This window comes from Halictus rubicundus, chromosome 18, assembly GCF_050948215.1.
Source record: "Halictus rubicundus isolate RS-2024b chromosome 18, iyHalRubi1_principal, whole genome shotgun sequence".
Classification (NCBI taxonomy): Eukaryota; Metazoa; Arthropoda; class Insecta; order Hymenoptera; family Halictidae; genus Halictus; species Halictus rubicundus.
The window spans coordinates 735454-761824 of NC_135166.1; the positions used below are offsets into that span (position 1 = coordinate 735454).

Genomic DNA, 26371 nt, shown 5'->3' on the forward strand with positions numbered 1-26371 from the left:
TACATGACTGAAATAAATATGTATGCATACATCTATATATACCAACTCCTGGCTACGTACTTATATATATATATATGTACACATCGATGTGTCACATGTATTTATTGTATAGTATAGTACGTACATTGTATCAGCAAGTAGTTCTGTAAGTATATGTACTGTACGGAAACGAGAACATTGTGCATACGTAAATACTTTTGTCACTGGCTAAAATATTTACACACAGTCACGAAAATTTGTCTTCTTTCTGGCACTCATTGGCTGGCGACTAGCTACTGGCGAGAGGTCGACCAATCAGCGATCAATGCTGAAAATAGTAAAGATAACCTACTACACTTGTATATATAGTTTTACTGATTCCCATAGTGTCGCAAAGGTAACGATGGGTAACGAAGACAAAATAATTACACATGTATCTATATACTACATTCCGAGCACCTTGCCTATTGGCATGCAGTTAATAACTAGAGAACGGAGCCTTAGGAGAGTTTTGTCTTATTTTAGTTAGAATAAGGTATTCTTTTCAGTTCTAAAAAGATAAATAAAGGCCTGCCGAAAACGTGAAAGGTAATATTTCTAAGAATTACAGGACACATGTAAACGTTCACTATGCAATTTCACCTAGGGACTTTTTTCGAATGTTCCACAGTCGATACAAGCGAAGGCCAGTGAAAACTTACAACCGACATCGATACAACACATAAATCACAGAATACAGCATTCTTTGCATACATGTGAATCGGTTTACGGTGGTCGAACGTGGTCGGGATTTAGAAAATAAGACAACGCGCTTATCCGAATAGTTTCGAGTTGCATTTTGTACCTAATATATAGTACATCGTATACATATGTGTGCACGTATCTATGTTCGTACTTATCCACTCTGCACCGGCGTGAGTCGCCGCACATTATCGTAGCTCGTAGCGTGCAGACCAACGGACGAAAGCGAACACCCATTCTTTCCAAATAGTAGCTACCTCGTTCGGGAGAACGTGCTAGTTGAATATCTAAATCGAATACACTTTCGTTTGTTCGGAGACAATTGTTTTCGTAGATGGCTTCATTCGAAGATCTGGATCAACTTGATAGCGGTATGGATAGTAGCGACGCACGTTCTCCAGAGGTGAAATCGCTTCTTCCCGATGACGAGGATGACGAAGAGGTATATCGTGTACTGCTTACTTTTACCACCACAGATTCTAATTAGTTCGAACTTTTATCCAGACTAAAATCTTATCAAGCAAGTTTTCGATTTTCTGTTTCCTTTTCTCTTTTCTTTTTTTTTTTTTGTGGTTAACCGAATTATTTTTCAATTCTGTTGAACTTTGTTCTCGTCGTTTAGATACATATTTGCAACGACAACTTGCATTCCCATATCTTTTCTATCATGCAAATATGCATCAAAGACGATTTTTTGTTATGACTTTTGTTTTTCATTCAGGACGAAAGTCTCGCAGAAAGATTATTGGGTCTCACAGAGATGTTTCCCGATGAAGTACGTAATTTTGGATATAATGTCGGCACCTGTTTCTGTAGCTGTATGAAAGGTTAGTGTTACACTCTACTTTTCAATAACAAAGGGAAGAATTCTTTCTATTGTATAATAAACACGGATACGTTGCTTCCAGGACTGTACGCGTTCTCATGTTCCACAGCATGGTTGTTCTTTAGCTCGTCTGCTATTTTATTCGCACCCATATTATTCGAAATAGAGCGTGCGCAAATGGAGGAAGCACAACGTACCCAGCAGAAACAGGTCCTGTTAGGACCTAATACAGCTATGTCGAACATGAGCTCTTCGAGTCTTCCAATGGCTCCACCAGTGCAACGATAATACCAATGTTAATATTGCATTTGAATCGTCACGAGTTGACAGTTTCATTCACCGTTTATACTTATTAGCATAACAATTCCAATGCATTTTAACCTCTCACCTAACCCAAAGCATTTAAGGACTATTGAATATTTGTCTTTTGGAAGTATAAAATTTGAACAAACTAAATGGTTAATTGTTATAGTACAACCGCATTAACAATGGTACTGCTGGTTATTCTCCTTGATTTCTCACATCTTTCGTGAACAACAATGCATTTTTACAAAAACGAATTTGCTGCCCTTTTATTGTAGCACAAAAGGTGAATCCGATCGCATTAAGAATAACAGTATCCAATTCGTTTCAAAATAATCGTTGTAAAATTTCATCAATTTTGTATAACGATAATGCTTTTACTAGGTATATGTAAATCGCATATTGTTACCATTTGTAGCGTATCACTTCCTGTTATTACAATACTATACACACAAAATGTAACAGTGTAAACACAGTCGAAAACGAGTCAAGCCATACAGAACTACAAACTGGAAGACTTTCGTGCTTGAAACACAACATGCGTTTCGAGAGATAGTAATAAATTAAGTGTCTAAAACGAATAAAGTGTGTATCGTAAGATTAGCTTAAATAGTCTGGTACCGCTATCAAGCGTTGGGAATCGTATGATATGACGTTATAAAAATATACTGTCTATGAATGACAACAAAAAAGATCTGACTATCGAAAATCTCGTCTGCTATTCAGTTTCATGTTATTTTGTGCAATTATTTCTATTTCAAAACTTCGCATTCGATGTGCCACGTCTTCCCGACGCCCATTTGATCTCAAATTTTATACATATATAATTGTTTCATAAAACTGAACAAGTTTAGGTGGCGGTGTGTTCAAAATTTCATAGTTGAAACATATATTCAGTCTTTATTGGATATAAGTACCAGAACTATCCCCACTTACGAATTAACTTACCAATCCGTACGCAACTTCACGTGGTCACGCAACATGACAAATTTTTTAGTACGAATTCGTTTCATAGAAATCACCGTAAATTTAATAAGTTCTGGCAACTGTCGCCGCAATCGTGGCGTCGCTCCAGTCGCGTTTTTGTGATCGCCAGACGGTGATCCTTGTGTTCTGAAGATTTCGTCTCGATTTTCTCTTTACGTGGAGCACATTTTCTTCCTACACGTGATTTCCATGGAAATCTGTACTGTAGGGAGAAGAAAAGACAACGTGTAGTGCTCGTTTTCCACGAGTCCGGAATACGAAATATGTGGTTGTTGTACTTGTACTGAGTTTCACGGTTCTCGCCATCTTAGTCTGTCATCAAACGTCCGGGAATAAAATTCGTGTTTCTTCTATCGTTTTGTGGAAGCTGTACTCGTTAATTTTCGAAGAACAAACTGGCAAGTTTTTTTGCGAACTCGTGAAGAGAGTTTTGCGCTAAATTCGTGATCGGTGAGTGGAATTCTCATTTTTTTTGCCCTTATCGGTGACAAGTGACGTTGTACGTCGTTGCCGGACGTATATTTAAGCACATTTTACAACCTAGAACTGTGAAACTTTTCCCGTTTATCTGAGAAAGATTTCCTGAAGGACGCCTCTTTGATAGTGCATCGAAGATTTTGCCATTCAAGGAAGTGGGATGATATACTGAGGAAGGAAGTTTTCCTGCATGGACCGTTCCGAAGAGTAAGTCGAATTTTTCTATCGTTACAAATGTTTTCCTTCAGATTTTATTTTATGCACTTTCTTGTTAACACGTACGAAAGAAATGGTACTATCCTTAGTCGGTGAATTTTTCACCACACCTTCAATAGCCGGTTACGGCTGGATACGAATTATCCTAATTCATTTCCGTAAGATTCTACGGAACCATGACAGAAAATCACCGAGCATGACGACGATTGTCATGATAATTATCCCTGTTTCGATGCGTTTAGAAAGGAACTCGTTTTAACGAATTTCCACCAATTCCCTAAGTAGATACAAAACTCGATCATGAATATCGTCCTCGCCGCGTCACGTTTGTAGCGTTATGTTTTGTGTGCGTTATTACATAAATACAGGTAGATAAACGCTGCTTAATTACGGATTATTAGATAAGCTGAAAATAGATGGTCGGGGTAATTGACATTCAACAGAATTGGTTATCAATATGGTGGCAAGCTTTTCCGTGGCTTTGTGTAATCAAACATTAGACCTACAGTTTTTCTATTTCTTCTGTATTTCAGGATTCCGAGAAATATTTTCGTAATATTAGAAATCATCTTGTATAACTGATTCAACTAAATCATATTCGGGCTTTCGAATCATATTCAGCCTTTTAAATCATATTCGACTATCGCCAAGTTCGCAGGGGTAGTTTGTAACTTCGATGGGTTTCTTTAACGATGTAATTAAGAATCTAATCTCATAGAATTATAAACGGCACACTCTCACGAACCGTTACCACAGTTTACCAATACGAAACTGAAGAGGAATATGCGATGGTCATACGATACGAATCTTAATCAGCGATTCAGCCGTTACATCTTACAAACATGGGCCGTCAATTGTTTCACGTTGTCGCTCTATTCGCGTCTAAAAATTCGTTGCACCTGCTTGGCCTGCCGTTGACCCCTTTCTACTTTCGAAAATCCGATACGGAAATTTCATTCACGGACTGCTTATTACTCGGCATTCGGTGCTCGCCACACTTACAAAAAAAATATCGATATCAACGTACATTGTACGTTTCTCAGCTGTATCTGCACCAATTATTTATGTGGTTCGCGTCGAACGTTGACGCGCTTGCCCCTTTCGTATTATCAACATTTGTTTCTGCGCTTGGTCTCGTTTTACTCGAATAAAACATTTCGACCGGAAAAAAAGTACAAAAACTTAGCGCTGGAAGTTGAAAATTTCGAGAAAGCAGCATCGCTTAGTGCACACAACGTTGCATGTATGTAGTGCGCTTCTCTACGAACCAGTGCACATGGTACAGTACTTGCAACGTTCTGTCGTCATGCCATGAGTCATCGGCCACCAGACTCTACCTATTCCCCTTAAAGCCGAACGATTGCGAAAGCGGTCTATGCTGGATCTTTTGTTACTTCCAAATATTCTCGCGAGCTCGAACGGAGTGTAGTTGAAGAATAATGGTTACGTGAAATTTGTATTTCCATCGGTTAGACGTATCTTCCTCGGATTTCAAATTCATGCGATACGGTTTTTCGACTGGATCTTGTGACTCGTAAGAAAGAAAGAAAGTTGAAACAAAAACGGGAAAAGGCAACCGTTTGTTTTAGAACGTATTGCTTCTGTATCGCGAGTCATAGAAGTTATTCTGAACCTATCATACCTGCCGCTAGATGGCAACCGCTCTTGACGAATTTTTCCCGCTTTGAAAATGAACCTGTTAATAATTAAGGGGGCCGGCAGGCATTTGGCCTTGACTGTCACGCTATGTTATCCTGTGCCTTTTTTCTAGACATTTTACGTCTTAAATAAGTAAGTAATTAATTAAAAATGCATACCACCGTGTTTGTACATGTCTTCGCTATGTCTGTATAGAGCCCTTTTTTCGATACGAACACTAAATCTCGCGAAATTAAGAGAATCTCTCAGCGGCAGCCATCTTGTGACGTCATACTTGCTTCAGAATTCGAATTTTCTGCCGAATATTGTTAATTACTCCCCGATGAGGTAGAAATTCGAAATTTGGGCTCTATACAGACATAAATTGGACTTTTAGGAAACACAAGTGACCACTTTTAAACTGCTCATTGCAATATTGAAGCGATAGTTTGAAAAGGTTTTGACCCATGCATAAGCATATGGATTTCAAACCCTGCCGGCCCCCTTAAGTAGGCACATTTTCCAGCTATAGAGATAGCCATTAGCGACTGATCCCACGCGTACGTATGATCTCGTTCATAGCGCTATAAATAACGCTGAAATCAGGTAAGCAAACGAAAGACAATAAAGTATTATGTCGCCTTACAAAGATCCAAAAGTCCCGGATTCAGTTTTTGTTGGTCAGTGAAATATTCATAAATTTCCTATACGATAAGACAGCCCCGATATCAAAATGTGTAGTTGCATATAAGGCCACGAGTTGAACCTTGTTATCAGGCCAATGTTAATTCTTAGCAGGGACTTTTACCGAAATGTGAAATACCGGTATAAAATGGCACTTTTCGGTAAAACAGTCTGCTACAACGTAAATGTTACAAAAATTTTCGCACGGGTCATAACGGACCATGCTCGCGTGCATTTCCTCCCAGACTTCGAGAGGGGGATTATAAAAGGCGAACGACGATCTCCACCCCCTGTCCGTGATGCGTTAAGTATCATCCACGTGTCACCTTTTCCTACGAGCTTCATTCATCGCACCCTTACGCACCCTCGGGTTATTCCCACTGACCGACTAACGTCTATATTTGCGTGTCGTTACACTATGCACGCTAGGAGTACCCAAAAACTAGCCAAAAATGAAGTAAAAAATTAACCTGCCGCCGAAGCTTCTTATCGTATTAGAAAAATGGAAAGATTCTTCCCGAAATCAATATTATTCATTTAAACAGCAACAGTTTCCATCGTGTACGGGGTTAGACATTGAAACAAATATCGAAGATATTTTAAGGAACCCTATATGAATTTTTTGATTTTTTTCCCGAATCCCCGTTTAAATGCCGCAGTGTGCGCATGCGCAATCCACCCCCACTCTCGAATACCACCCCCGTTTCATGCGAAGGATGCGAAGCCAAACGTAACCCCCTCAGTAAAGAATTAAACGCGATTCCGCGAAGTGCCCTCCCCCCTATTTAAACCTTACCATCCCGGGCAATTGTAGTGTACATGTATATATAGATTAAATTATATTTTTCTACGTGTCGATAGCCAGGAGATAGATGAATTTTTTACAACAGACTCGTTCGACTGAAAGTGACTATACGTCCGTGACTGTCCCCCGTCTAACGGTAGACAGATCGATATTAGTAAAAAGTTTGAAACTTTCTTTTTTGCTTGTACGGGATTAGGTAGGTCCGACAGAGTCCAACTTTACCGATGGGTAGAACAGATATGTCAAAAACGCTGAACGCTTATAGAATGTGAGTAGTTCACCCCTACTTACGAAATCTTCACACAAACACAGACACCCACACGCATACACAATATTCCTCTGATTGTTTTACCTTTCTTTCTTTGTTTCTCCCCCCTCCCCCACACGACCGCGCTTTCATATAAATGTGCCCCAAGCTCTAATTACCGCGCACACTTTCATTAGAAACCTTATATGGTGCGTCTTTACCCGTCCCTTTCTGTCTAGCGAAACATTCGATCGTTCGTTGCAAATCCCGATATAGGAAAGATGTGCATTAGTTGCATGCATCCGAGACAATTGGAACAAGTTGTGTTCGATATCGCGAGGTTCATGCGGTAAACTGGCATGGAGATTTCGTTGCATGTCGCTCCCCGCTTCCTTCCATCAGCTGGAAAACACTTTCTCCGCTGGTTTACCATAAACGCAGGTCCCGTGAGACATCGATGCTGCGGTAGGAAACTTTTCAAACTCGCTCCACCATTATCCACAAAAATCAATTCCCAGGAACGTGGGTTACGGCGTTTCTTTGATCGAGGCTCCTTCGAAAGTTGGAGGAAGTAACAATTAATGGTGGCAGCTAGGAATGGTCTCATACGAGCGATTCGTTTAGGCGGTAATTTCAGCGAGGTCAAGGTTTTGGTTGCAAGGACGATTGTACGAGGTCAAGGTTTACAGAGACGCACGGACCTGAATATCTAACCTCTTTCAATCGAAATTAGAAATTTTAACCTTGCAATAATAACAGTTGCACTTGCAATGAAGTGATTATCGATTTCGCGAATATTCCTTTTTCTTTCTCTTTCTCTGGAAATTCTACTGTCTGTTATACCTATATACATTCTGTCGCATAAAAGAAGACATTGATGGCGCGCATGCGCCGAAGTATCGAGCCATTGATTTCGCTGGGTTTAACTCGGATCTGGCATGGACCAGGTTTCTCGTCTAATCGAGTGCTATCGTACTGACATTTTTCCGGTTACTTTCGTAATATCACTGATAAACGTCTAAACAATTTATTCGTCGTGGTAACGGGTAATTTTCATTGGACTTTTTTTTTCTTAAAAATTAACTTTGCTTTCTGTGTCGCATTAAAGAAGCATCTCGAGTTGCGCATGCTTGTACGCATTAAACCATTGATTTCTGCGAGTTTAACGCGGCTCTAAAATGTGGTAAGTTTCACATTGAAAATAGTTTTGTTACAATTTGCTTTGACTATATGTATGAATGTCTCGAATCATTGCAACAATTTGTCGAATTATGAGAGTTGTACATGAGGTGAAAATTAAATAGATTTCGATCAGAAAACGCTCTTCTTTACATGCAGCCAATGTCCGGATACGTTCTGCTTGCTTCGACTGAAATACTTTTCGATGCCTATTTTTGATTGCGGTTAATTATCGGCGTGTGCATAGCAAGTCGTTCTAAATGTCGCTTTCCGTTCGTTTATCCTTTCCTTTGTGCTTTCTTCCCAAAACTTCGATAATTTCCAAAAAATATATTACGAACATTTTTGTACGTCGAAATGCTCAGAAATTTGATGAAAATTTTTGTCCTTGTTAGACTCTAACAATGTATTTTTTAAATAACAAATAGAACTATACTAATCGGCTATGTTTGCAATACAGTGGTTTTGTAAATTAAATTTGAACTATATTTGCTTCCATTTTACCTGTTTATTTCAATTTTGTTTTTTATTTCCAGCAAAAAGATAGAAATCATTGGTAGAATGACGGCCATGAGTCAGGACGAAATTGTGGCTGGTGCCAGAACTGTGGCCCAGGGGTTGGAAGCCCTTCGTGTAGAACACGAGGGACTTCTACAGGGCCTACAATCCCAAGATGCACCAGCTGCAAGAGACAAATCCAGCTTGTTGTCAAGAAACATTGAGTTGATAAAGTTGGGTCTTGGAGAGGCTGAAGTCATGATGGCTCTGGCCAACCACTTGCAAAAGGTTGAGGCTGAAAAACAGAAGCTTAGAACACAAGTGAAAAGGCTTTGCCAGGAGAATGCATGGTTAAGAGACGAATTGGCTGGAACACAACAAAAACTACAAGCCAGCGAACAAGCTGTAAGTAATAATGTTACGTTCGGATCATATTAAGCTATCCAGGAAGACCAAATCACAATTGTAGTACACATGATTATTTTTTAGGTAGCCGCATTGGAAGAAGCCAACAAACATTTAGAATTCATGGAAGATATGAGACAATACGATCCTGATCCTCCTGCTGATGATGAGACTTCGAAAGATAGGCCAAAAAGAGATCCCGTAGTTGATTTGTTTCCAGATGATGATGTTGTGGACGAGCGAAATAGTAAGTGTATGTTCACTTTTTATTTCTATCGTCAAGTGGTCGAATTTCCTTTAAGTCTGTGTGAAAGTTATTCTCGAATTTTATTGTGATCTTCTTGAAATCTTGAAAAGCATAGTTTAAAGGGTACTCAAAACTTGTTGGCGATACACACATTATTGTTCTAGCATATTAAAATAAAATTCCATCTTCACATAGACTTAAGTCATCGATAAGGACCATCTTTTGCAAAGCTCGTCATTTTGATTATAGCAATATCACCGACACCGCCATCACAGTTTGCACAAGTGAACGCCGGATATGAAATACCTGCGCGCTTACGTACACTGCACAATTTGGTTATTCAGTACGCAGCCCAAGGTCGTTACGAAGTGGCGGTGCCACTTTGTAAGCAAGCGCTGGAGGATTTGGAGAAAACTTCCGGTCACGACCATCCAGACGTGGCCACGATGTTAAATATTCTTGCTTTAGTGTACAGAGATCAAAATAAATTTAAAGAAGCAGCAAACTTGTTGAATGATGCTTTGTCTATTCGAGAAAAGACACTGGGCGAAAATCATCCTGCAGTTGCTGCTACTTTGAACAATCTAGCTGTTTTGTATGGCAAACGGGGCAAATATAAGGAAGCCGAGCCACTGTGCAAGCGTGCCCTTGCGATCAGAGAACTGGTTCTTGGACGTGATCACCCGGACGTTGCGAAACAGTTAAACAACCTCGCGTTGCTTTGTCAGAATCAAGCGAAATACGAGGAAGTTCAACGTTATTATCAACGGGCACTTGAAATCTATGAAATGAAACTTGGCCCGGATGATCCTAACGTTGCAAAAACGAAAAACAACTTGGCGTCGTGTTTCTTGAAACAGGGAAAGTACAAGGAAGCAGAAGTTCTGTACAAACAAGTGTTGACCAGAGCGCACGAGAAAGAATTTGGTGCTATTGCTAGCGATAATAAACCAATTTGGCAGGTAAAGTAAGTTCCATAACTGTTGCTTATGTAGGGTAGAACTCGCACAAGCATTTGTTATGATATGTTCTGAAACTCAGGTCGCCGAAGAAAGAGAAGAAAATAAGCATAAAAATAAAGGAAACGCCCCCTACGGAGAATACGGAGGTTGGCACAAAGCAGCTAAAGTAGATTCTCCTACGGTAACAACTACTTTGAAAAATCTAGGCGCGCTATATCGAAGACAAGGGAAATACGAGGCAGCGGATACTCTCGAGGATTGTGCTCTGAGGTCACGAAAGGAGGTTAGTCGAATTACTATATATACAATTGCACTTGTTCGAATATTTTTACTGTATCAAAGTTTTGCTAAAGTAGTACAGTAAAAGCAGTTGCTACTAGACACTATTTTACGCTGTTCAGTCACGCTGTGAATGATTCATTTATCATCGAATCAATTCGAAATAAGAGTCGATGCGATAAGCATACTTGTTGCTCAAGTTGTGCGTCTCTTTTGAAGCAGACATTGGAGTTCGTGAAGCAAGGAAAGGTCGCGCAAATTCTAGGGGAAGGAAAGGGATCGACAAGACGCGGTTCGCGATCCAGTTTAGCCAATAGCGAGCACGAGCAGCATGACGAGGTACGTTGTGTTAGACGATAAGTGATATGTATACATATTAGTTTGCACTGCATGTCGTAGCACACGAGTTAGTCGTCTACTATCCTTTTCTTCTTTCTTTTTGTTCTTTTTTCGTTATCCGGCCCGTTCTGACGAATTGGCGATACAACACACAATCACAGAGCTCGCTGGCGCTGGCACAAAGGGCGCTACACGAAGGACAGTCTGGCCACCACGACGCTAGTTCTAACAAACCCGGTTTTAAAAACAAGATTTTTCAAGCTTTCGGGATTCACTCTTCCACGTAGGATTATCTTTCGTCTGTAGTATTGCTACTATCGTTCAATTATGCCCGATCACTCAAAGATTTGTCAGTGTATCACTCGAGGTCTATACTCCCAGGGAGAGAGAGAGATGATACTCGATCGTTGACGAATATTAATGAGGATTTATCGGAACGGTGCCTGTCTATGATTCGTCTTATCATAAAAACTGTCCCTGGATTGAAAGCTGCTACGGACACGACCTTAGTGACAACGCGTATTACTAGAAGGCATTAAGTGTGTAGTTGATTTGTAGGAACTGGCCTTTTTTTGGCTATTCTGGGCATTTGATTCTATTTCCCGCAGCCAGGTATCAGCCGGTAACAGCACATCGTAACTGCACATTCTTTCTTTTTTTTTTTTTTACATTCACGAGCGTTTCGAGTAACGTTTGTTGCTACTCCGATCTGACCATCTCGAGAATATATTTCGTATAGAAAATATTGAAGCCTTTACAAAACACTTCCACACGTAAACTGTGATAATAATGCCTTTCGATTAGTTTCTTTTGGTGTTTTTTTTTCTCAGTTAAATGGAGCACAGCGAATATTTGTACGTGTCACGTTGTTGGAAAATTAATCCGAGTTCGGAGGAGGTGCTCTTAAATGAAGAATTCTATTCTTCGCATCATATTATTTATTTGTAACGATAAAATAGGACCGTTAAAACTTCTTACGCTTGTATACAAAGCCATATAGAAAGCGATTAGACTAAACGATGCTTCCAAAGTTTATTACTTTCATAACGGAATGTACAGTTTACTGTTTCACGCGGTACTCTTGGCTGATAGAAAGAGGTCGGTAATGGTAGAAACGAGAGAATCGAGCCATTCTTTTTTCCTGAAGCCAAAAATACTGTAAAGCTACGCACACAGAGTACTACGAGTAGTCGATCCTTAGCAGCAGCTTTGCTTAACTATATAGTTCAGTATAGATTTGCAAAGGTGACCATTTATAACTAATGTGCAGAGAATATTAATAGTACTATGACGATCGACAGGTGAACGAGTGAAGAAAACGCATTTATTGTCTATGAAAGATATTTCATACAATGTTTTCTTACAGTTTATTCTGATTTTACTACAAACACATACATACACAAACACACGCACACGCACACACTTACACAATCATATACAACCTATCCCGAGTTTTCCAACAATTCGTATGATCACTTTGCATTCATTTTCCCTTTTATGTGATAATGCGTTTACTTTAAATTATAAATGCAAGACATTTTATCTGGCTTATGGTTACGTTGAGTCTTACCTTTTACTATTATTATGATGTGAGGTGTCTCGAGAATAACGTAATTTTAACTGTTTCGTCTTCAGAGTATTATATATTTGTAAAGAATGGATACAACTCGTGCAATTCATGTTACTTAAATTTGTGGAATGGTCTGTTCATCTTTTGCACCTAAATTAACTTCATTGTTTTAGAAGCGTGGTAGATCGCATTTTTTTTCTACAAGCTGTGAAGTCAGTTTGAGTGAAAAAGATACAGAGATTATGCTGTGCATATTTTATTATTATTAATATTATTTTAAATGAGTCTCATTTCTATAACAAGTGATTATTGTATTTTAGAACGATACAAAGGATAGTTTTTATCTATGAGGCACCTTGTATCCGAGTTTTAATCGATACAGATGACATTTTGAGTTTCTATTTAAACAAAAGAACAAACAAGTACATTGTTAGGCTAATGAATACACAATGTAATGTTTAAACTTGCAATCAGTAAGAAATTGAAATAATTTAATATAAGTAGTGCCTTGATACTTTAACGAGCAAATGAATAAATTATTTTCTAACTGAAATAACGTATCCTATTTGTTATTTGATTCACATTCTTGGGAAGGACCCCGTGTATAGGATTTATCATATTCTCCATGTGTCTGTGTTTTATTATGATCATCGTTATTTTGTTATTTGGTAATTATGTGTAGAAAGATACGTACCTTCTGTTGAACAAACCAGAGAATGTGTATAACCGGTTTGCATTGTTAATTCTACTCGCACGCATTTGTGTTCTTAACCATCATTGTTACCAGTCGTTTTTCTTTTTCGATATCCTGTGTTGTCGTTTTGTTTCGCTTTGATTTGAGTACTCTGCGGGCCGGGACTTAGATAAAAGGATGTCACCTTAAGGAGTACGATTTCGTCTGGACCGGAAACGGAACAAAAGTAATTTATCTAACAGGTGCGTATCCGTAGACATACGTAGATCATATTCTGTATATTGTATATTTGTTTCAATGTTTTTTCGTGTCAATGCACAGAAGAGTCTTTTTTCCGTTGTCATTACCAACAACCGCATACATTGTCCGACTTACACTTTTTTCCCACATTTTTGTTTGGTTTTTATTTTTTAATTTTTTTTAGATATTACCTATACGCAAACCTTTCTTTCGAACTGTAATAAACACATTGTAACAGTCGCATCATCTTGCGAAACATTAATTACTGCTCCTAAGCATGGAACACTAAACAATTGTCATTTGTACATATACAAACACACTTTTATACGAGCAGTAATTGACTGTACTGTAAATGTGGATAGATCACACATATTTGCTTGTTATACATATGAAATTTATGTAATGTTTTTTCAGCTTCTATAATATTGAGCAGTGTTAACAAAGAATCTCGTGTTTTCGGTGGAAATTCATAAGAACAATTTACCCGAAAAGGAAGAGGCTTCTTGATTAAGTTCTTGTACTCTTGTACTCTTATACTCTTCAGCTCTTAAAGTATCATTACAGTTGAAACTTTTTCTGCAGATCCGAATAAAGTGCATAAAAGTTTAGTGAAACGAAATCGAAGACACGAGATCCACAGTGTTACTCGAGGAGACCATCACTCTAGAAACGTTTTCTCCTTCTGTTGCAGGACAAGAAGTACTTCGTACGCACGCAATAAAGGATACTATGTAAGAAACATATGCGAATCGATGAGTTTGAATGACGTACAGGGCTCTGCATTGTTTAACACCCAACTAAACATTGTCTGACGTCCGCTACCTGTCTGGATCATTAAACGTATACAGCACATTCCAGCTGCTTTTAATCAGGCGCACTGTAATGAAGTACTTCATGTTGCTCAATTTAACCCGGTAACGATTGCGGCTTTGTGCTATGCGACTGATACAATTTGGTATAGCGATATGGTTGCCAGGTAAATTGGTCTATCCTGCTCCGAATGTACCGTCTGAATCAAACGGATTCGAAACAGCCGAAAGAAGATGAAGAAATCATCATCCGAGCGAATTGCGCATCACCGAAAAGAAAACAGAAGAACGAAAACTATGAGTTGCTGACCTAAAACGACCGCGATGTATTCAGTTTCCCTACGCATCATACAGACGATTAAGCGATGAAAACATTTCGAACATCTGCGTATACATATCTTTTTGTTGCTCATGCATGCTACGATCACGATTACGCGACAGGAATCATTCCGTGAGCAAACTTGTTTCGACCAAACACCAACCGAAATGAAACCGTCTTTAGAGAGATGCTTCAAAAATTGCTGACTTCTTTACCAATATAACTGAATGAATGGTTCGGTCATAAACACAGTGAAACAATTGTTTTACTTTTCCTGTCTTTTTCTCTTTGAACAAAGTTTTATATATATATATATCTGTATTACTTCTGAATTTGATTAGGACCGAAGTTAACACGTCTGAAACGAGAGGGCAATTTTTGAAGCATTAACGTAAACAGGGGAACGCGTTATATGTCGCTTAGCATTAAATGTACTCTTTACACAACCATGCACATTAGAATTACGCGAGTGTGTCATTATCATTCATCATATTGAGACTAACGAGTTGTAACATGCTAGAGGGAAGGATCGAGTTTTCTTTTCGTTTGTTCTATATTAAGTCGAGGCTAATCGCGTGGTTATAGTGGAGGACCGCATACTTAGTCCGTCAACGACACTGATTTCTTTGTCCAGTTAGGAACCGTATAATTTTAGTATTTATACATATTAATTATATGTCATATATATAGATATATATTTATGTAATTGGAAAATATGTAATTTATTTCTGCCTTCGATTCGTCGAATTGAGGATGTATGTGCAAACATGACGGATATATGTACGTATCATGTTAAGTCGAGGAGAGATTTAGAGACGCTTTTAATTGAATTGTTTTGCGAAATTTTAAATGTTCAATGCGCGGAAATGGGATTCGTTTTACAATCGTAATACCCACGGTACCATTGCTTGCTTTTAGAGACAAGGATCATTGCAATTGGCTGTGAATGCAAAATATTCGTCGATTCCGATATTGTCCGATGCGTTGCGTGGCTACGATAGCATGAAAAGACGATCGTTTGAACTAACCGATTCCTTGTCTACGTTTCAAGGAGTTACCATCTCCGAATCGGTGTTCGTTACAATTTTATAAATTGATTCTTTCACTGTAACGGATTTAGGCTTCGTACTGTCTCTTTGTTCTATCTTCCCTTTCATAGACGAAGAGTCATTACGGTAGCGAGAATATTAAAATAATTAACCATTGATCAACTTTTCATTGTTACAGATCTAGTTACTTTACTTCGTTATTAAGTAAAGAGTAATTATATAGTCCCTTAATGAAAAGTTGTATGGTTGAGGATGATCTATCTTAGAGGTACTAACAATAAGAAGAATTTTGTATAGTTCTTCTTCTGTACCTTTCGAATACAATCGATCACAGTGAAAGAGTTCAAAGGACAACGCTTTACCATCGATCCATCACTCATTGGACTAGTCTAGTTCAGAAAATTCAAGATTCTAATTTTAATTCTGATGCACATGTTACTGCAATGAATCTTACCTCTACTAATACGACTAAGAGTCATTGCACTATCGTTCACAGTCATCGTTCGCAGTCGTAGCGACGATAATTCAATTTCTATCTCGTGCAATTGTGCAATCCATCGAAATAAAGCGAAGCAGGACTCTCCTCTGATTCGCGGATCAGCGGATGTAACTCGACTGTTCGGTCTTGCGTTCATTCGGTCATACTCTTTTTTTTTCTTCTGGTCGTCGTCGTCTTTATCATACTTTTCGTTTTGCGATACATGTCTTTTTTTAATCTTACGTTCATGTGTGCTCTCATTACCCTGAAACATGCATTTACCGATACATGCATATTCTGCGCCTGAGAGCTTGATGGCCTAGAATTGGAATTCTGATTTCGCTTCGAGTAGAATCGTTACTTATTTATAAGTAGAACGCAGCGATGCGTCCGGTTAAATAATTTGTAATGATCTAACAACCGAACATCTTGAGTATTGTTTAAGGTGAATATCACGTGCAATTGAATTAGCATTGTTTTACACGGAAAATCGCACCGCACGTTCGTCCTATATATTTTGTTTAAGTAATATTTATGATATAACATGCACGATACGTGCAAGGGGTATATGTATTGTATAAATGTCTTAATTTTAGGTCATTCCACGGGAAATCGAACACTTTTCGGAGTACTGTTTCGTACAGTCGTATTTAGCGTGGAATGCCCTTTTCTAAATTGTAAATTTTTACCGAAACGGAAAATGTCTCGCACTATTTTTAATATGTTTTGGTTAGATGTTTATTATATTTATTAAACTTTCTGCATCTTTTTAATGGTAGGGTATCGAGTTTTATTTTTAATTAGAAAATTCATTTCTTTTTAATGATTATTTATTAAACAATCTATAGATCAACGCGAACGGCTAATGATCTATTTTAATAGTTGGAGGATAGATATTGTGATACAGTATTAGGATAAGATTAATGCCTCACTTACCGTCGAAAGGTAGAGCTGTTGCTTTCCTATAGAACAAGAAAACTTTGAGGTATTGTAGCTCTCAGGTGCGAGTACTATTACTTAAATAATATGTAAGTTTTGGTTTATAATAAATATTTCCAGTTGTAAACCTTATTCATCTGCCTCTATCGCGCAGGGAACGATGTTTACATAACCGAAGGCTATATGAAAAAGACAAATCATTTTTAAAATAACATTGTCTTGTACTCGTTCTCGGATATTATTAAACTATGCATTGCTGTAATATTAATATTAATTTTCAGCCTTTCGATTGATTGCTCTGATTTTTTCATTCTTTGTAACTTCCTTTTCCGATACTTTTTCTTCTTCACCTTCATTTTGGATGTCCCATTTCGTTACACAATTACCCAAAGAAATTGCAAACTACTTTGTGTACTAAATAAACTTTGTACAACATTAGAAGTTTCGAAAGAGAATGTTTTCACTGGATATACAATATCATCGAAGTCCATTTTCCTAAATTGTATGTGTTCATTCCGCGAACGTTCCATGCGTAAGCAACTAAGTGATTACCACGAAGTTTAGATAACGGTATCATAAATATTTAACCGTGAATGCGTTAAGCTACACGTAAGTTAATAGTCTTCCAATTATAAGCCCATATATGGGCTCTTCTGTCTAAGCCTTGGGGGGGACTCTAAGAAAACATTTTGAAGGTCTGTCTTGTTATTGACTTATACCTACAGAATTTTGTGCCACCTCCTTCGATATCATATTCTCCTAATAGATAGTTCGATTTACGTTCATATACTTCATTTAAATTAAGTTCATATACGTATATGGATTTCATGTATGTGTGTGGTTACACAGAGTCGACCTGCCGGCCCTCATAAAAGATGATGCAGGTTCTGATACAGGCTAAAAAGATGATGCAGGTTAGTGTTCAGGATTCCTCCGCTGGGTGGCGCCACACATAAAGTCCAGCAAAATCTGCAAACAGCGCCATTCCTCGTAGTGGCAAAACGCCCAAGCTTGTAGCCGTCTAATGTTCAAGATTCTGCCGCCGGGTGGCGCCACGTACATTTTCCAGCAAAATCTGCAAACAGCGCCATTAACTCGTAGTGGCGAAACGCCCAAGCTTGTAGCCGATTAGTGTTCAGAATTCCTCCGCCGGGTGGCGCCACGTACATCTTCCGGCAAAATCTGCAAACAGCGCCATTAACTCGTAGTGGCAAAACGCCCAAGCTTGTAGCCGATTAGTTTTCGGGTTTCTACCGCCAGGTGGCGCTGTCGGTTACTCGGTCGGTAACATTTGGCTAACAGTTTGAGCGTTTTACCGCTACGGTCTAGTGGCGCTATTTAGAGATTTTCAGGAGCAGATGATTCCTGCCGCTTATTGCATTACCCCTTATGGGAATATCGGCAAGAATCATTTGTTCTGTTCTTTAGGAGTTGGATATTAACAGGTTGTTGTTAACGATGTCAGTATTTCAGATCGCGAGACATGTATTCCCATATGGCATTGATCTACTATTATACTTCGCCTGTGATCTGATCCATGCTAAACGTGGAGCTTCTCTACCGTGGGTGTGGTATCTGATGCAGGTTAAAATTGGATCGACAACAATTACAGGACGTTACCATGTGTGTTAATACGTTTCCAAGCAATGTACATTACATATAAACATTTACAGTGCATTTTCATACAATCATTTTATGTAAAAGTGAACAATGAATAAATAAAGACAATGTAATGACAAGACGTATCTGCGTATTTAATGATTGAACCCTCAATTTCCCGTGCTACCTCTAATACAAAGCTAAATTTTTCGAAAAATTTCGAAAATTTTCGAGCCTGTGACTTGACATTGACTTATACTACTGAAAATTCCGTGCCACCTCCTTCGGTATCATGTTCTCCTAATACAAAAGTTCAATTTTTTCGAAAATCTTCGAAATTTTCCGAAAATTCGACCGTCTGGCTTGTCGTTGACTTGTACTTCTGAAATTTCGAAAATTTTCGTAAGGCTGACTTGACGTTGACTTGTACTACTGAATTTCGGATACCTCCATTGATATCATGTTCTCCTAATACAAAGTTAAATTTTTCGAAATTTTTCGAAAATTCGACCGTCTGGCTTGTCGTTGACTTGTACTACTGAAATTTCGAAAATTTTCGTGCGGCTGACTTGACGTTGACTTGTACTACTGAATTTCGGATACCTCCTTTGATATCATGTTCTCCTAATACAAAGTTAAATTTTTCGAAATTTTTCGAAAATTCGACCGTCTGGCTTGTCGTTGACTTGTACTACTGAAATTTCGAAAATTTTCGTGCGGCTGACTTGACGTTGACTTGTACTACTGAATTTCGGATACCTCCTTCGATATCATGTTCTCCTAATACAAAAGTTAAATTTTTCGAAAATTTTCGAAATTTTCCGAAAATTCGACTGTCTTGCTTGTCGTTGACTTATACTACTGAAATTTCGAAAAATTTTCGACCTTCTGACTTGTCATTGACTTGTACTACTGAAATTCGGATACCTCCTTCGATATCATGTTCTCCTAATACAAAAGTTCAATTTTTCGGAGATTTTCGAAAATTTTCCGAAAATTCGACGCCTGGCTCGTCGTTGACTTGTACTACTGATATTCGTGCCACCTCCTTCGATATTATGTTCTCCTAATACAAAGTTCAATTTTCGTAATTTTCAAAATTTTTTCGCAATTTCGGATTTCTACTAGGAGAACATGATAATAAAAGAGGTGGCATGAAATTTCGTGTCCAGCGTGGGAAAAGAAGAACACATTCGATATTGTAACTAATATTCTTTATTTCACATCAAATAAACTATAATGTTAAACGTGTACATGTACTAAAATGTAGCATTGTATGGGTCGGTGTTGTACAGGTGATTGTAGCTGGTCCATGTGAATGTCTGTGGTGATCTTAAGTCTGCGGTGTTGTTTCTGAACATCTGTATTTCATGGAAGTCAAAATTTAGCTCTTGCGGCCAATAAATTGAAACAGCACCGTAATCTAAGATTAACCGGTTATTTCGAGTGTTAAAAAGGCGTTATAAATATCGACAGCCTGTTCATTAGCAACGCATTGGTCGCAATCTTGGTCACCATGCGGCACAAACGATAAAGAAGGAAAAGAAAAACTTGGCGACGCAAAACGCAAGATACGTTATAGCACACCGCCAAGCTATTTTAAAACTAAAACTCTTCCCTTTTTGCTTAGGTTAATAGAGTGATACTTAGATACTTACTTATGCACGTGGTGCGAGATGCTTGTATCGTGAGCACTCCATGATCGTGGACGCCATTTTGTTCCATCTACTTCGAATTATAGAAAAATGTTTATTGAGCATAGTGTTACACGTTACAATAGTAATAATAATAATAATAATATTAATAATAATAATAATAATAATAATAATAATAATAATGGTGAAAGAGTAATGATAATTAATGATATACCTTTTTTCAACAAATAAAAACTATCACGATCTGTTACACTTAATAAACTTTTACAAACTCCTGATTTGTATCGGCTTGACTAGCATATTAGAAGCATTTAACGTTACAGTTAAATTGTAATCAATTAGAGGAAGATCGAAAGCACGTTTAATGCAGATAGAGGGTGAGGGCTGGAGAATGGTAAATTACGATATACAGGTATTAAAAATCGCTTTCGTAATAAATTAGGTACGATAGAAGAAATAATGTACATTGATAGATTGCTAATATCATTATTACACGTAATGTATCGTGGGTTACAACATCGTTTCGTGACAATGACATGCAAGGCTGATTTGTACGAGTTTTTTCAATAGTAAAATATTTCGTACCTCTCTTTCTCCCTCTCGCTCTTTCTCTTCTTCGATTGCTTCTCCATTTCATCTTATTCGAAAGCATTCTCGTTGTTCGCTCTTTTTAAAAAAATCAGTTTCGCGCTTGTCTGACAATATTCCACAGCCTTTAAAATGTCGGGGACCAAATCAGCCTGGCAAACTCCCCGAAACGGGAAGAGAGGGGAGGGGTATAAAGGATGAAGCGATACGCGCGTTAAGGAAATGTTCGACAAATATTAAAATATGTGTACAACTTCCAATAAATATGCGACGTCCGCCTTAAAGTACAGATTGCTTATCCAGTAATCCGCCACGTCTCATACAAAGTACTTAAAATAGAGTCTAAACTAGTCTTTCGTGCTCCGAGTCTAATTAATTTGTATCAAGGAGTCTCCTATCAATTACTCGATTATGCTTCTTTAGGCTTGAGCTGCCTGGGAGGGATCACCTGAACTGTCTTTCAAAATTACTGTCTTTAGTCCCTACTTGAAAGAAATTTTTTGTTATTATCCACAATGTGACCTGTCCGAAAGATTAGATGAAATACATTGTACATTTACGACCAATTCAAAATGAATATGTTCACTTGCAAGAACAGAAAGTGTGAAAAGAAAGCTAATTGTCGAGAAGAATCATTTTCTTAAAGATTATCAAGACTTCCAGGTACTCCGTTCCAGCTGCTTATCCTGTAGAAAATGTACTATGATTTCTCGCATAGTTGGCCTCGAGGACGTACACGATTCTTCCGATGAAATCCGTCCTTGGTTTCGTATCATAGATTCCGTACAGTCGGAACGTCCTCGATCCTAACTGCTTCACCAGACTGGATCGACAGTATCTTCAGAGTTTCACGAAATATTGAATACTGAGTAACATACGATTCTCCTTATACCGATCGCGGAGAACAGGTTTCGAAAATGATCTCAGTTGCCAATAAACGGAACCGATTGTACGGAGCGAGCTCCATTCGGCTAAGCCAACGATCCACCACCTGCTCGGAAGTAAAGTAAATCCGACTGAATGTTAATTGGCCGACTGTGTTCTGCAATTTTGGTTCGATAATTGATCCGTTAACCGGATTGAATTTTTTCTTTTTCGCGAGAAATATTTTGCTTCTTCGCCGGTGCTCGAAGAAGCCTTTGAAAACATGGAAAACATGACGGAATGAAAAGCGGCTAAACTCAGCGATGCTGAATCCTGTGTTCGAATTCCTTCTCGCATGATGCTTTGGTCACTTTTAAGTACTAAAATTGTCTGAGAAATTGATCTGTTTCCCGTTCGATAGTTGTCTACAACTGGCAGTGTTCGATGTATAAGATTGAATTACATGGATTTGTGCTCGAGATTGTATCAGAATCACTACTAGAAATCGTTTCCTCGAACCTGTGTATATAATAACAACCTCTATACAGAGGTTCGAAAAGCCGTTTGGAATCATGGGTTACATTAGAAAAATTTCAGAGATGGGCGCAGGAACAAAACTGACATGGTTTACCCTAAATGGTTTCTTGTTACGAGACACATTAAGAACTGGTTCTTGGCCAGGCAATCTTGGCGTCGATTCGCTTGTACGCGAAAAGGCAGTGAGAGAGCTCTTGGGGGCACTCGTGGTCACCAAGTAGAGTTTCTGCAACACAAAAAAAGTAGTATGCAGTGAGATAATAAAACTATTAATAGTTACTAGGAGGCATCGGCCTCCATAGTTCACTTAAGGATTAAAGAATGAGGATTCGAATAGTTACCTTCTCCTTGGACCAACTTGAACAGCCCGTAGTCCTGGGGGTTGGTACACCTTATTTTATGCGCGAGGATACGACAAATCTCTCTGGTGTTCATGTTGGGCCGTACAGGAAGGGTTCTGGTGTTCAAGGATCCGTGTAGTTCATCTGGCACTAAGATTCGTAGTACGGATGAACAGTCCGGTGTTCCACAGCCCTGAAGAAGAACAACAACGTGAAAACGATCGTTTCGTTGAATTCGATTGGAAATTATTCCTCAAGCTTAGGATCAAATATAGGGATCATACGCTAACATTTAAGGTAGACATAGTTCCCTGGCTAGACTTGAACGTCTTCAACACGTGCACCGCGCTGGACAGCGTCGTCAGATAGTATCCTCCTTCGCCAGTGAGAAGAGAAGGATGAAGCAGACCCCACATGTACTCTGCTTCCACTTCGGCATCTACGACTTTGCCACGGACCAGGACCCAAACAAGAAGAGGTAGAAGGTCGTCTGCTCCCAGCGTCACGTGTCTCCCAGAATTTGCATGTTTCACCTGATGAAAAAAGTGCATGGTTAAATAAAGACATTATATCCAATACGACAGTTACGGAGATACTAATCGCAAATGTTGTCCAAGAACGACTTACGGAATTGAAGATCGCAGAAATGGCTGCTAGCAAGTTCTCCAGCTTGTCCAGGGGCGAATCCGCTCTCTGAAGTCTGTCTATATACTTGAGGATCCGCTCCAGGCTCGAGTCTGACGGTGGTATGATCTTTGGCTGGAATTGAAAGAAGACTCTGTACAGGACGCTATCAAAGATTAGACTTGGACTCTCTTGGGATGATAGTCTTAAGGACTACCAATCGACGATCTCTTGGCAAACTTCCTGGCAAGATAAAGAAGAAACAGCTAAGACACATTGATGTGTAGATAACTCAAACTATCTGCTACTACAAACTTCTCAATGCAAATAATCTTGAATAACACGATCAATCTTTATTTCCACAGAAGCTAACCGTGACCTCGACATCTGAACACTTCTCAGCGAAAACAGAGCCGGGTAACATACTATTTCAAATAGTAATCATTTTGCCAAGTACTCACTCGAACACCAAGGTCCTGCACGTGTTTCCCCTGGGCGTGCTGTATGCTCTCGGCTAGGGTCTGCAGGGACCCGGTGGTCGCATAATGCTCGACAAACAGTCTGTAGACGTGTTCCCTGAGCGGTCTGACCACGAGGCCCATCATCACTCCCTCCAAGATGGCGTCCAGGTTCAGGAACTCGTTCGCTTTCAGTTTCACCCTCTCCTTCTCGACTTCTTTCTCGAACTCTCTCTCGCCGTGCTTCACCAAGTAGTTCTTCATCCCGGACATGAACTGCCGCATGTTTCTCATGACCACGTGGGGACTGCCCTCTTTGCCCTCCTTCGTGCACTGGATGAAGTTGTCGATGTTCTGAGAGAAGGTGGTAGTTTTATCGGCGGCGAGCTGAAGGGCGTACGACCTAATCGTGGACCCGGTCCCTCCATTGTCTCGGTTCTTCAGGGCTTGTAACCTTGGCGGTGCTGGAAAAAAGAGAAAAGCTCCCGATTAGAACATTCCCAAGTCGGTTGTACGAACAATTCATGGTCCCACGACCAGGAGATAGGGGATCCCTATGGAGTAGTGAATGAAGCTTCAAGAATAGGATCAAGATCTTGTTCAACCTGATATCTGTGTAAACATCCTCGTGTACGCGGTCTTATCTTATCAACGGTAAGCTACTATTGGTGTGTGGGTTTCGAGAATAGAACGTTAAAAACAATGGGAATAGACCGTTATCTGTCCACGCGACTTCTTTGATTTTCTTTCGCTATCAAGAGAAAGAGCCGTCCGTTTGATAATTCCTCCAGGAAAATCATGTCTGACGTTACAAACAAGATGTACGTTTACCGTGTTCAAGCTATAGCTTACATTTAAGAACGTTCGCGGTGTACTGAATCCTCCTGCAAATGCACCGGAACCACCTTCCGATCTTCCGGAAGATGCCTCTCGTCTTCAGAGAGAAGCTCTTCCGCTCGCAGCGGACCTCCACCGAGCAATTAATCATCTTGTGCTCGGCCTCGTCAACCTTTCCCGTCATTATCTCTTAATCTAGCTTCTAGTTATCGACTATAATACTGTTCGAAACCTTCTGTCGCGAATTTCAGCCTTGTTTTCGGATTCGCAGGTTTCTCTGCTCAGTCTCTTAACTGTCCTCTCTCAATTTTTGGGTATCCAGTCTTTTTTCTCTGCAGCTGAAGTTTCTTTACTTGTTCTGCATTACTCGTCCGAGCAGACGGTCCTCGGAAGTTTGTTGTTCTCCCATGGATCTTCTCGCGCTCGTGATAAACGCGATCGGAATGCTGGATGCCGGACGCCGCGCCGGATCGATCAATACAGAACAAAGCTTCTTTTGTCGAGATTCAACTGGATTTCCGCATTCCGCGATACGACGGGGTTTTCGCGAACGCTCGCGTTGCGATAAATTGTTTCTCGGCTACGTTTTCTTCGTTGCTTCCGCGATTTCCGCTTCGGAGCGTCGAGCACGGTTCACGAGGACCATCACAGGTTCGAAACTTGTCCGAATGATCGAGCGATCTGGGCCCAGCAGAAGCCTCGGCGAGGCTACACCGACGATGGACTGGCAGAGACTGAGGAATCGTCGCCGGTCGCCGCTATCGGCAAAGGTAGCCGGGAAAATGGCTGCATTCGGTTCTCCGTCACTCCTGAACAGCTCCCCGGTAGGGGAGGTACGCAGGTTGCGCTAATCTCTCGCAAGTTCTGAGAGTGGGGGTAGGCAGGCCTCGGGTCAGGTAGCAAAAGTCCTCGGATTCTCGGTTTATATTTATCACGAAAAATTCTTAAATCGAGTAATGAATAATTTGGTAGGTTTTCGAAGCAGCCTCGAGAATCAGAATATGCTCCATTAACGAATCTTCAAAGTTTCAAGATCCCTTACACCGGTCCTATCTTCTCGATATTTCGAGGTCTGAACTTTCAACCCTTTCCTTTCTCGACTTTATCTTTTATCACCTTTCCCCGTTCGGCCGCCCCTCCACGGTGTCGCGTCGAGCCGCGAGGAAAATAGAAGTCTCGATAAGAGAAAGAATGGCTGCCCAGATAAAGAGTTCATCGGTAATTGTGGTTTATTCCGTCTAGCGCGAGGTAGAGGGGCAATTTGTAATATGTTGCTGTATATCGCGGACGGATATCTTGCGCCGACAGATACACGGACACGTGAACAGCCTATGGAACGTGTGGTCTCACGTTAAGATTAAAAACGACGCGTACGAGACGCTAATCCGTCGCGGGGAGGACGACCTTGATTATCGATTCGTTCTCTCGTGCGCGACTCAGATATCGAAAGACACCTTTTACAATTTTAAATCATTTCTACGGCTTCTGCATCTTTGAAATTCCCGGTTGTTCGTTCGCGGAGCTTCCAGAATTACGGTCGGGAGAGGTCGGGAAATACAGGTATGCAATACCTAATTGCTGCCTGACCGATCGCGCCGGCGGCATTCTTGGAAATAGTCTTCTTGCCAATTAAGTTGTAAGGAACTGTAGTCGGTGAAACGACACCATTAACTTTCCGGAAAATTTTATCATTCACCTGTATATCTGAAATAATTTTTGAAATATTGTTGTAGTAATTCGAAGAACTCAAAATAATAAAGCGTTTAGCCTTGCAACTTAAACAGGACCGTTCATAGTGCAGAGGACTTTGGTTTTCCCAAGGGTAACGGAACAACCCGTGGTCGGGCGGGCCCGCCCCGGCCATAATTTTTCAGGTAAATTAGGCGTTTCCCTGTACGTAGTTGGCTGCGATGTATCTCGGGGGAAACACCGTTTCGCACGCGTCGGACATAAGAAAC

At 39.8% G+C, this 26371-nt stretch overlaps 3 protein-coding genes across 16 annotated transcripts in view; 2 read left to right on the forward strand and 1 right to left on the reverse strand.

The window, feature by feature from the left end:
- Positions 1-684: 684 nt before the first annotated feature.
- Mge (translocase of outer mitochondrial membrane 22 homolog mge) lies at positions 685-2447 on the forward strand. Its single transcript, XM_076803293.1, has 3 exons — positions 685-1162; positions 1442-1547; positions 1629-2447. The coding sequence occupies exons 1-3, from the start codon at positions 1055-1057 to the stop codon at positions 1832-1834; spliced, it is 420 nt and encodes a 139-aa protein (XP_076659408.1). The 5' UTR covers positions 685-1054; the 3' UTR covers positions 1835-2447.
- Positions 2448-2914: 467 nt separating this feature from the next.
- Klc (kinesin light chain) lies at positions 2915-16019 on the forward strand. 9 transcript variants are annotated; one of them, XM_076803506.1, is made up of 9 exons: positions 2915-3286; positions 3414-3520; positions 8619-8985; positions 9070-9238; positions 9482-10194; positions 10274-10477; positions 10693-10812; positions 10974-11095; positions 14008-16019. In XM_076803506.1, the coding sequence occupies exons 2-9, from the start codon at positions 3504-3506 to the stop codon at positions 14126-14128; spliced, it is 1833 nt and encodes a 610-aa protein (XP_076659621.1). In that variant the 5' UTR covers positions 2915-3286; positions 3414-3503; the 3' UTR covers positions 14129-16019. The 9 variants fall into 9 exon arrangements, with proteins under 9 accessions (XP_076659621.1, XP_076659618.1, XP_076659619.1 ...); XM_076803503.1 differs by lacking the exons at positions 2915-3286; positions 3414-3520 and adding an exon at positions 6605-6924; XM_076803504.1 differs by lacking the exons at positions 2915-3286; positions 3414-3520 and adding an exon at positions 6605-6924 and having other exon boundaries at positions 10696-10812.
- A 6003-nt stretch (positions 16020-22022) lies between these two features.
- Positions 22023-26371, reverse strand: part of Spri (Src homology 2 domain-containing protein sprint) — a 99924-nt gene continuing 95575 nt past the window's right edge. For 5 of the 6 annotated variants that reach the window (XM_076803224.1, XM_076803230.1, XM_076803229.1 and 2 more), the window contains 5 exons: positions 23580-24040; positions 23122-23253; positions 22779-23027; positions 22495-22687; positions 22023-22379 (listed from right to left, as the gene is read on the reverse strand). In XM_076803224.1, the coding sequence (XP_076659339.1) occupies positions 22276-22379; positions 22495-22687; positions 22779-23027; positions 23122-23253; positions 23580-24040 (1139 nt within the window). In that variant the 3' untranslated portion in view covers positions 22023-22275. The remainder of the gene's footprint in view (positions 22380-22494; positions 22688-22778; positions 23028-23121; positions 23254-23579; positions 24041-26371) is intronic. The other variant, XM_076803227.1, reaches the window with a different exon arrangement.